This window comes from Anomaloglossus baeobatrachus, chromosome 3 (genome assembly GCF_048569485.1).
Source record: "Anomaloglossus baeobatrachus isolate aAnoBae1 chromosome 3, aAnoBae1.hap1, whole genome shotgun sequence".
In the NCBI taxonomy this organism is placed as follows: Eukaryota; Metazoa; Chordata; class Amphibia; order Anura; family Aromobatidae; genus Anomaloglossus; species Anomaloglossus baeobatrachus.
In genome coordinates this window covers 656242860-656255152 of record NC_134355.1, presented here as the reverse complement: position 1 = coordinate 656255152, position 12293 = coordinate 656242860, and the positions used below count along the sequence as shown (strand labels likewise).

The 12293-nt window shown below is 42.6% G+C and overlaps 1 protein-coding gene across 5 annotated transcripts in view; it reads right to left on the bottom strand.

The window, feature by feature from the left end:
- RCAN2 (regulator of calcineurin 2) overlaps window positions 1-10199 on the bottom strand; it is a 161608-nt gene extending 151409 nt beyond the window's left edge. Inside the window, exon 1 of one of the 5 annotated variants that reach the window (XM_075341176.1) lies at window positions 10112-10199. Coding sequence is in view for 2 of the 5 variants with exons in the window: in XM_075341174.1 (XP_075197289.1) it covers window positions 9962-10043 (82 nt within the window). In the remaining 3 variants the exon portion in view is untranslated. The other 4 variants (XM_075341178.1, XM_075341174.1, XM_075341177.1 and 1 more) reach the window with 4 other exon arrangements.
- Between the last annotated feature and the right edge of the window lie 2094 nt (window positions 10200-12293).

Here is a 12293-nt window from a genome sequence, read left to right as displayed (position 1 = left end):
CTTCTAAAACAAACCTCAGCTGCTGAAGAATCTCATAACAACCACCTCAGCTGCTGCAGAACAGCATAATACAGACCTCAGCTGCTAATAATTTTATTTAAAAGGAAAGGGGCATTTTATATCAAGCAATTAATACATGGTGAGCAGGACTATTCCTTTACGCTTCAAAGAAGTTCTGCAGGAGCTGAGGTGCGTACTACAATAAATAATGTGGTGCTGATGTTTTATGTGCCTTATCCTATGCATGCAATGTCTCAGTATTTTGCTATTTGCAGGGGTCTCCTCTTCATAAGGTCCGCACCACCTCACCCAGCACTTGGGGTCGGGGGGTTCTTGATGAGACCGCAAGTCCAGGCTCAAGCAACAATATGTGAACCTTTATCGGCTTTTCCTATAGGTAACCCTTCTGCTCATCATCCGGCAAGCTAAATCCGTTTACATATGAATAATGGGGGAGACGGAGCAAAACTAGTGCAAGGGAAAAGTGGAGCAGTTGCCCAAAGGAAGCCATCATTCTCCACAGGCCCCGAGGACTTAGCTGGCGGATGCTATGGACAACTGCTCCCCATTTCCTTGGCACCGGTTTTGATAAATCTTTCCTAACATGCATATGGTAATAAAGCAAGAAAGCTACATCAGCTAATAACCTCTGCCACAGCCAACCACTGAGTATATAAGCAGAACCAACACATACCAATGTTAAAAAAAATCCCCTGCCCTATTAATGAGGGCACACAGCTCCCAAAAAGTCTCAACAAGCATATAGAAAAGAGAAATACCCATGTCTCATTATATAAACAATTCTAAACACTATAACCAATATTATATGAAGCCCCTGAGGAAGCAGCATTGCCAGCGAAACACGTGGGGTATCTCTAACTTATCCTCATATTAAAAAGTAGAAAAATACATATCCAATTACATATACAACTGTCAAAACATCGATCAAAATAACTGCAGTGTCAAAAATAAAGCAAGGATAGATACAAGCAGAAGATAAATAGATCCATGATATACCAAAATGAGGGATTACATCAAAGTTACATTGGTTGTATAAAAGACATAGGTCTATTAAGTTCAACCTTCCTTGAACCACAAGGGCAAAGAGATCCCATGAGTTTCGCTCGTAACCCAGCTTCCTCAGGGAGGTCCACATAATATTATTTAATATTATTTCTACGCGTTTCGTTCATAACCCAGCTTCCTCAGGGGGGTTCATACACTATTATTTATAATTGCTTATATAATAGAACATGTATATTTCTCTTTGATATATGCCTGTCTAGACCATTGTGACTTTCTTAGGACGCACAGCTGGTATTTATTTGTACTGAATAGTGAAGTTTGGGATGTTTTCAGCATTGTTTTATTAGGTAAATACTGTATATGCAGTCTATTATTGGACGGGCCAGAGGTTCGTTGCGGGGGTCTTTATTATGCTGGGGTCTTTATTACATTGTATTCTCTTTTCTGTGCACTGTCTGGTATAGTTTTCTTAGTGACAACCTGTTTCCTCTAACATGCACATAGCACACACGATATACTCATCCCAGAGTGTATACGCTGGCGACATGTACGCGCTTCCTCATAGTACGTCTCTTCCATACTCTGTGGCTTTTGGACTATAAGACTCATTCATTAGCAAGGAAAAGTCCATAGTTCACGGCAGAATGGAAACAGAATGCGATGTGCATGATGCATTCACCTGTTAGATGAGATATAGGCAGGTACCACGCTAGAGAAGCCACTAAACCATCAGTTATTAGCCACCACTTCTACTCTAGACCACCAGGGAATAAATGTTAACCCACATGTCTGCTCTATAAAAGGGAATAAATAACTGCCACTTCTCTATACCACAAGGAAAATATTGATCCCTACTTCTACTATACACCACCAGGAAATAACCACTTTTACTCTAGAGCACCTGGGAATAAATATTAATCTCTACTTCTACTGTAGACCACCACTGAATAAATATTAACCCTGTGTAGAGCTATATGAGAGCTGTCCCTCGGTAGTAGGGCTGAACGAGAGCTGTCCCTCGGTAGTAGGGCTGAACGAGAGCTGTCCCTCGGTAGTAGGGCTGAACGAGAGCTGTCCGTCGGTAGTAGGGCTATATGAGAGCTATCCCTCGGTAGTAGGGCTATATGAGAGCTGTCCATGGTAGTAGGGCTATATGAGAGCTGTCCATGGGTAGTAGGGCTATATGAGAGCTGTCCCTGGGTAGTAGGGCTATATGAGAGCTGTCCCTCGGTAGTAGGGCTATATGAGAGCTGTCCATGGGTAGTAGGGCTATATTAGAGCTGTACATGGGTAAAAGAGCTATATGAGAGCTGTCCATGGGTAGAAGGGCTATATGAGAGCTGTCCCTTAGTAGTAGGGCTGAACGAGAGCTGTCCCTCGGTAGTAGGGCTATATGAGAGCTGTCCATGGGTAGTAGGGCTATATGAGAGCTGTCCATGGGTAGAAGGGCTATATGAGAGCTGTCCATGGGTAGTAGGGCTGAACGAGAGCTGTCCCTCGGTAGTAGGGCTATATGAGAGCTGTCCATGAGTAGTAGGGCTATATGAGAGCTGTCCATGGGTAGTAGGGCTATATGAGAACTGTCCATGGGTAGTAGGGCTATACGAGAGCTGTCCATGGGTAGAAGGGCTATATGAGAGCTGTCCATGGGTAGAAGGGCTATATGAGAGCTGTCCATAGGTAGTAGGGCTGAACGAGAGCTGTCCCTCGGTAGTAGGGCTATATGAGAGCTGTCCATGAGTAGTAGGGCTATATGAGAGCTGTCCATGGGTAGTAGGGATATATGAGAGCTGTCCATGGGTAGTAGGGCTATATGAGAGCTGTCCCTCGGTAGTAGGGCTGAACAAGAGCCGCCCATGGGTAGAAGGGCTATACGAGAGCTGTCCCTGGGTAGTAGGGCTGTACAAGAGCTGTGCCTAAGTAGTAGGGCTACATGAGAGCTGTCCATGGGTAGTAGGGCTATAGGAGAGCTGTCCATGGGTAGAAGGGCTATATGAGAGCTGTCCATGGGTAGTAGGGCTGAACGAGAGCTGTCCCTCGGTAGTAGGGCTATATGAGAGCTGTCCACGAGTATTAGGGCTATATGAGAGCTGTCTATGGGTAGTAGGGCTATATGAGAGCTGTCTATGGGTAGTAGGGCTATATGAGAGCTGTCGATGGGTAGAAGGGCTACATGAGAGCTGTCCATGGGTAGTAGGGCTGAACGAGAGCTGTCCCTCGGTAGTAGGAGTAGGACTATATGAGAGCTGTCCATGAGTAGTAGGGCTATATGAGAGCTGTCCATGGGTAGTAGGGCTATATGAGAGCTGTCCATGGGTAGTAGGGCTATATGAGAGCTGTCCATGGGTAGAAGGGCTATATGAGAGCTGTCCATGGGTAGTAGGGCTGAACGAGAGCTGTCCCTCGGTAGTAGGGCTATATGAGAGCTGTCCATGAGTAGTAGGGCTATATGAGAGCTGTCCATGGGTAGTAGGGCTATATGAGAGCTGTCCATGGGTAGTAGGGCTATATGAGAGCTGTCCCTCGGTAGTAGGGCTGAACGAGAGCCGCCCATGGGTAGAAGGGCTATACGAGAGTTGTCCCTGGGTAGTAGGGCTGTACAAGAGCTGTGCCTAAGTAGTAGGGCTACATGAGAGCTGTCCATGGGTAGTAGGGCTATAGGAGAGCTGTCAATAGGTAGTAGGGCTGTACAAGAGCTTCCCTGGGTAGTAGGGCTATATGACAGCTATCCATGGGCAGTAGGGCTGTACGAGAGCTGTCACTGGGTAGTAGGGCTATACGTCAGCTGTCCATGGGTAGTAGGGCTATAGGAGAGCTGTCCATGTGTAGTAGGGCTATACCAGAGCTGTCCCTGGGTAGTAGGGCTGTACGAAAGCTGTCCCTGGGTAGTAGGGCTGTACGAAAGCTGTCCCTGGGTAGTGGGGCTGTACGAGAGCTGTCCCTGGGTAGTGGAGCTGTACGAGAGCTGTCCCTGGGTAGTAGGATTGTACGAGAGCTGACCCTGTGTATTAGGGCTATATGAGAGCGGTCCCTGGGTAGTAGAGCTGTACGAGAGCTGTCCATGGGTGGCAGGGCTATATAAGAGCTGTCCATGGGTAGTAGGGCTGTACGAGAGCTGTCCATGGGTAGTGGGGCTGTACGAGAGCTGTCCCTGGGTAGTGGAGCTGTACGAGAGCTGTCCCTGGGTAGTAGGATTGTACGAGAGCTGACCCTGTGTATTAGGGCTATATGAGAGCGGTCCCTGGGTAGTAGAGCTGTACGAGAGCTGTCCATGGGTGGCAGGGCTATATAAGAGCTGTCCATGGGTAGTAGGGCTGTACGAGAGCTGTCCATGGGTAGTGGGGCTGTACGAGAGCTGTCCCTGGGTAGTGGAGCTGTACGAGAGCTGTCCCTGGGTAGTAGGATTGTACGAGAGCTGACCCTGTGTATTAGGGCTATATGAGAGCGGTCCCTGGGTAGTAGAGCTGTACGAGAGCTGTCCATGGGTGGCAGGGCTATATAAGAGCTGTACATGGGTAGTAGGGCTGTATGAGAGCTGTCCATGGGTAGCAGGGCTATATAAGAGCTGTCCATGGGTAGTAGGGCGATATGAGATTTTTCCCTGGGTAGTAGGGCGATACGAGCTCTGTCCCTGGGTAGTAGGGCTATACGAGAGCTGTCCCTGGGTAGTAGGGCTATACGAGAGCTGTCCCTGGGTAGTAGGGTTATATGAGAACTGTCAATGGGTAATGGGACTTTATGAGCACTGTCCCTGGGTGGTGGGGCTGCCCCACCCACATGCATGCTGGTCAAATGCATGGGCACTTGTAGCGTTCTAAATCTTATAAATACATACAAGTTGCCACCATCCTCCTTTATTATGTAGTAATGTCACACATTCTGTACTAATGTACCCCATACTGTGCCCCATCCTAGTAAATATAACATCCATCCTGGTATATATGTCCCCATTCTGGTATATATGTCCCCATCCTTGTTTATATGACCCCATCCTTGTATATGTGTCCCCCATCCTTGTATATATGTCCCCCATCCTTGTTTATATGTCTCCCATCCTTGTATATATGTCCGCCATCCTGGTATATATGTCCTCCATCCTGGTATATATGTCCCCCATCCATGTATATATGTCCGCCATCCTTGTATATATGTCCTCCATCCTGGTATATATGTCCCCATCCTTGTATATATGTTCACTTCCTGATATACACACAGTTCAAAAGTTTAGGGTCACTTAGATATTGCCTTATTTTTGAAAGAAAAGCACATTTTTTTTTTCAATGAAGCTAACATTACATTAAACAGAAATACACTCTATACATTGTTAATGTGGTAAATAACTATTCTAGATGCAAACGTCTGGTTCTGAATGCAATATCTACATAGGTGTATAGAGGCCCATTTCCAACAACCACCACTCCAGTGTTCTAATGCTACATTGTGTTTGATAATTGTGTTAGAAGGCTAATTGATGTTTAGAAATCCCTTAAAAACCCTTGTGCAAGTATGTTAGCACAGCTGAAAACAGTTTTGCTGATTAGAGAAGCTATAAAACTGACCTTCCTTTGAGCTAGTTGAGAATCTGGAGCATTTCATTGGTTGGTTTCATTAAACTCTCAAAATGGCGAGAAAAAGAGAACTTTCATGTGAAACTCGACAGTCTATTCTTGTTCTTAGAAATGAAGGATATTCCATGAGAGAAATTGCCAAGAAACTGAAGATTTACTACAACGGTGTGTACTACTCCCTTCAGAGGAGAGCACAAACAGGCTGTAAACAGAGTAGAGAGAGCAGTGGGAGGCCGCGCTGCACAACTGAGCAACAAGACAAGTGCATTAGAGTCTCTAGTGTGAGAAATCCACGCCTCACAGGTCCTCAACTGGCAGCTTCATTAAATAGTACCTGCAAAATGCCAGTGTCAACGTCTACAGTGAAGAGGTGACTCCGGGATGCTGGCCTTCAGGGCAGAGTGGCAAAGAAAAAGCCATATCTGAGACTGGCTAAAGATTAATATGGGAAAAAGAACAGACATTGGACAGAGGAAGATTGGAAAAAGTGTTATGGACAGATGAATCGAAGTTTGAGGTGTTTGGATCACACAGAAGAACATTTGTGAGACGTAGAACAACTGAAAAGATGCTGGAAGAGTGCCTGACGCCATCTGTCAAGCATGGTGGAGGTAATGTGATGGTCTGGGGTTACTTGGATGCTGGTAAAGTGGGAGATTTGTACAATGTAAAAGTGATTTTGAATAAAGAAGGCTATGAGTCCATTTTGCAACGCCATGCCATACCCTGTGGACAGCGCTTGAGTGGAGCCAACAACAGGACAATGACTCAAAGCAACCTCCAAATTATGCATGAACTATTTAGGGAAGAAGCCGGCAGCTGGTATTCTATCTGTAATGGAGTGGCCAGCCCAGTCACCAGATCTCAACCCTATAGAGCTGATGTGGGAGCAGGTTGACCGTATGGTGCAAAAAGTGCCCATCAAGCCAATCCAACTTGTGGAGGGGCTTCTGGACGCATGGGGTGAAATTTGTCAGGGTGACCCCAAACTTTTGAACTGTAGTGTATTTAGTAGTAGTAGTAGTAGTAGTATGTAGTGTTTATATCTCCCCATCCTGGTTTATATGTCCCCCATCCTTGTTTATATGTCCCCCATCCTGGTATACATGTCTGCATCCTGGTATACATGCCCTTCATCCTGGGCCCCATTCTGGTATATATATCCCCCATCCTGGTATATATGTCCCCATCCTTGTATATAAATCCTTATCCTGGGCCCCATCCTGGTATATATAGTCACTGTTCTGTCTCCAACAGAAAATCCCAAAACATTCTACTCACCTTCCCCGGTTCACACGTCACATGGGGTCCGTCTCTGTGGCTGGTCAGTGGCCGGCAGTTTACGTCGACTCCATGCTATGGCGGCATATGACATCAGTCACTGTCATGCGCACACTAAGGTCAGCTGCCATCCTCTGTTCGGCCGGCAATCTGTATTGCAGGCAGGGTGCCCTTCGGCCACACAGCTGAAGTAGGCGCGGGCTTTGACGGGCCCCTGTACCCCGGGTCGGGACCGTGATCATTACACCCCTGCTCATGGCCACATAAAATGATTTGGCCAGGGGGTCTTGAGTGTGACACAAGTGACCATCAGAGAATTCATATTATTTCCATTTCCTATTCTGGGCCACTAGAGATTAAACATTAAACCCCTCTTCTGCTCTAGAACAATAAGGATTAAAATATTACCTTCCTTTTCCACTCTAGACCACCAGGGACTTTTACTGTGGACCACCAGGGACTAAGTATAAATCCTTCACCTCCCCGCTGCTATCCCGGCACATGCTCGGAGGCTGATGACATCGCAGTGGACGTGATAACAACAATCTCAGGTTTTACAATAACTGGAGCAATATTTGCTTATGGAGCTTCTAGACCTCCAATAACTAAAATATTAACCACCATTTCTACTCTAGACCACAGGGACTAATAATCTATTGACCCTTTCTCTAGATCAACAAGGAATGATATATTAATCCATTCTTCTACTCTAGATCATCACAAAATACTATAGTAAATCCTTTTGCTACTCTAGATCAGCAGGAAATAATATATTAATCAATTTTAGTACTCTAGACCACCAGGGAATAGTATATTGACCTCTTCCTCTATTCTAGATTAACAGGGATTAATATATTATTCCCCCTTTTTTACGCTAGTCCACCAGGGAAAACTACCTTATTAATCCCTTCCTCTAGTCTAAATAAACACAGATTAATATATTAATCTACTACTCTAGACCACCAGGGAAAAATATTAACACTACCGTCTACTTTAGAACAACAGGAAATGAATATTACCCTTCTTTTGTACCCCAGACCACCAGGGAATGAAATATTAACATGTTTTTATTACCCTAGACAGCACTGGGATGAAAATGAATCCCCACTTTTACTCTAGACCACCAGGGACTAAAATTTTAACCCAATCTTCTACTTTATATTGCAAAGAACTAAAATATTACTCATTGCTCTTGTCTAGACCACCAGGGAATACATTTTAATTTTACCCTCCACTCTAGACCACCAGGGAATAAATAGTAATGCCCTTCTTTACCTTTTACTAGCATGTAGTAATTGCCTTTTCTAAATTACATTGCCAAATATTAACCTGTTCATCACTTTACACCATTTAATGTCTTTGTGTTTTACCCACAGGAGATGATGGATTCACATCATCCTATAATCGTAATTTTCCTAATTTCATGGAGACATATACATATATGGGTATATATCTATATATGTGGATATATATCTATATGTATGCGGGTATATATATATGTATATGTATGTGGGTATATCTCTCTATATATGTGAGTATATAGCTATATATGTGGGTATATATCTCTATATATGTGGGTATATTTATATATGTGGGTATATATCTCTATATATGTGGGTATATATCTCTATATATGTGGGTATATATCTATATATATGTGGGTATATATCTATATATGTGTGTATATATCTCTATATATGTGAGTATATATCTATATATGTGTGTATATATCTATATATGTGTGGGTATATATCTATATATATGTGGGTATATATCTATATATGTGGGTATATATCTCTATATATGTGAGTATATATCTATATATGTGTGTATATATCTATATATGTGTGGGTATATATCTATATTTATGTGGGTATATATCTATATATATGTGGGTATATATCTCTATGTATGTGAGTATATATCTATATATATGTGGGAATATCTCTCTATATATGTGGGTATATCTCTCTATATATGTGGGTATATCTCTCTATATATGTGGGTATATCTCTCTATATATGTGGGTATATCTCTCTCTATATGTGGGTATATCTCTCTATATATGTGGGTATATCTCTCTATATTTGTGGGTATATCTCTCTATATATGTGGGTATATGTCTCTATATATGTGGGTATATATCTATATATATGTGGGTATATATCTCTATATATGCGAGTATATATATATATATATATATATGTCGGTATATATCTCTATATATGTGGGTATATATCTATATATATGTGGGTATATATCTATATATGTGTGTATATATCTCTATATATGTGTGTATATATCTATATATGTGTGGTTATATATCTATATTTATGTGGGTATATATCTATATATATGTGGGTATATATCTCTATGTATGTGAGTATATATCTATATATATGTGGGTATATCTCTCTATATGTGGGTATATCTCTCTATATATGTGGGTATATCTCTCTATATATGTGGGTATATCTCTCTATATATGTGGGTATATCTCTCTATATATGTGGGTATATATCTCTATATATGTGGGTATATATCTATATATATGTGGGTATATATCTATATATATGTGGGTATATATCTCTATATATGCGAGTATATATATATGTGGGTATATATCTCTATATATGTGGGTATATATCTCTATATATGTGGGTATATATCTATATATGTTGTGTATATATCTCTATATATGTTGTGTATATATCTCTATATATGTGAGTATATATCTCTATATATGTGAGTATATATCTCTATATATGTGAGTATATATCTATATATGTTGTGTATATATCTCTATATATGTTGTGTATATATCTCTATATATGTGAGTATATATCTCTATATATGTGAGTATATATCTATATATGTTGTGTATATATCTATATGTATGTGGGTATATATCTATATCCATATATATCCATATATATGTGGAATATGTATGATTCTATAGCTATACCTGTACATTTAGCAATACACAACTTCTGCAGTCGTTCTCCACCATGCCCCCCAGTTCTGCCCCATCCAGTGCTGCGCCCCCAGTGCCCCCTGTCCCCATCTCCCGGGGTCACACAGCTGACCTCTGCTTGCCGTGTCCTGCACAATTCCTGGGTATTCTGTATAGACAGGTATCTGCCAGTGCTCAGCCCAGGTGGCGGCCATCACCGCCTCCTCCTGCCTCACCTTGTACAATAACACTGCAATCCCCCGGAGCTCTGCCTGTCACCTACCTGCAGCAGCAGCAGATCAGCTGTGTGTGTCCTCTTCTGCTCTGTCCCCGCCCGCACTGCTCCGGTACACAGGCGCACAGCAGCAGCCAATCAGCACCGCCCGACCGCAGCGCTTCACTCCCACACTGTGATGTGAAACCGAGAATTTATCTCACAATCCGAACACATACAGGACTGGGTGCAATATCTGTATATACAGTAGTGAGATGGACAGAGGACTGGGAGCAGTACGGCGCTGTATACGGAGGATACAGTATAATATGCAGGACGCAGATATAGTGCTATATACAGGCTGCGGATACAGTGTTATATACAGGCTGCGGATACAGTGTTATATACAGGATGCGGATACAGTGTTATATACAGGCTGCGGATACAGTGTTATATACAGGATGCGGATACAGTGTTATATACAGGCTGCGGATACAGTGTTATATACAGGCTGCGGATACAGTGTTATATACAGGCTGCGGATACAGTGTTATATACAGGCTGCGGATACAGTGTTATATACAGGCTGCGGATACAGTGTTATATACAGGCTGCGGATACAGTGTTATATACAGGATGCGGATACAGTGTTATATACAGGCTGCGGGTACAGTGTTATATACAGGATGCGGATACAGTGTTATATACAGGCTGCGGATACAGTGTTATATACAGGCTGCGGATACAGTGTTATATACAGGATGCGGGTACAGTGTTATATACAGGATGCGGATACAGTGTTATATACAGGATGCGGGTACAGTGTTATATACAGGATGCGGGTACAGTGTTATATACAGGCTGCGGATACAGTGTTATATACAGGCTGCGGATACAGTGTTATATACAGGCTGCGGATACAGTGTTATATACAGGATGCGGGTACAGTGTTATATACAGGATGCGGGTACAGTGTTATATACAGGATGCGGGTACAGTGTTATATACAGGATGCGGGTACAGTGTTATATACAGGCTGCGGATACAGTGTTATATACAGGATGCGGGTACAGTGTTATATACAGGATGCGGGTACAGTGTTATATACAGGATGCGGGTACAGTGTTATATACAGGATGCGGGTACAGTGTTATATACAGGATGCGGGTACAGTGTTATATACAGGATGCGGGTACAGTGTTATATACAGGATGCGGGTACAGTGTTATATACAGGATGCGGGTACAGTGTTATATACAGGATGCGGGTACAGTGTTATATACAGGATGCGGATACAGTGTTATATACAGGATGCGGGTACAGTGTTATATACAGGATGCGGGTACAGTGTTATATACAGGATGCGGGTACAGTGTTATATACAGGCTGCGGATACAGTGTTATATACAGGATGCGGGTACAGTGTTATATACAGGATGCGGGTACAGTGTTATATACAGGATGCGGGTACAGTGTTATATACAGGATGCGGGTACAGTGTTATATACAGGATGCGGGTACAGTGTTATATACAGGATGCGGGTACAGTGTTATATACAGGATGCGGGTACAGTGTTATATACAGGATGCGGATACAGTGTTATATACAGGATGCGGGTACAGTGTTAATATACAGGATGCGGGTACAGTGTTATATACAGGATGCGGGTACAGTGTTATATACAGGATGCGGGTACAGTGTTATATACAGGATGCGGATACAGTGTTATATACAGGATGCGGGTACAGTGTTATATTCAGGATGCATTTATATACAAGCTGCATGTACAGTGTAATATACAGGCAATATATGCATTGTTACATACAGTCTGCAGAAACAGTGTAATATACAGGATACAGCTATAGTGTTATAGACAGGATGCATATTTATTGTAATATGCAGACTGCAGATACAGTGTAATATACAGGCTGACGATTCAGTGTTACGGTATATACAGGATGCGGATAGAGTGTTATATACAGGATGCATTTATATACAGACTGCATATATAGTGTAATATGCAGGCTGCAGATACAGTGTAATGTACAGGATGCAGCTATAGTGTTACATACAGGCTGCATATATAGTATAATATGCAGACTGCAGATACAGTATAATATACAGACTGACGATACAGAGTTATATACAGGATGCGGATAGAGTGTAACATACAGGCTGCATATATAGTGTAATATGCAGACTGCAGATACAGTGTAATGTTCAGGATGCATATACAGTGTTATATAGAGG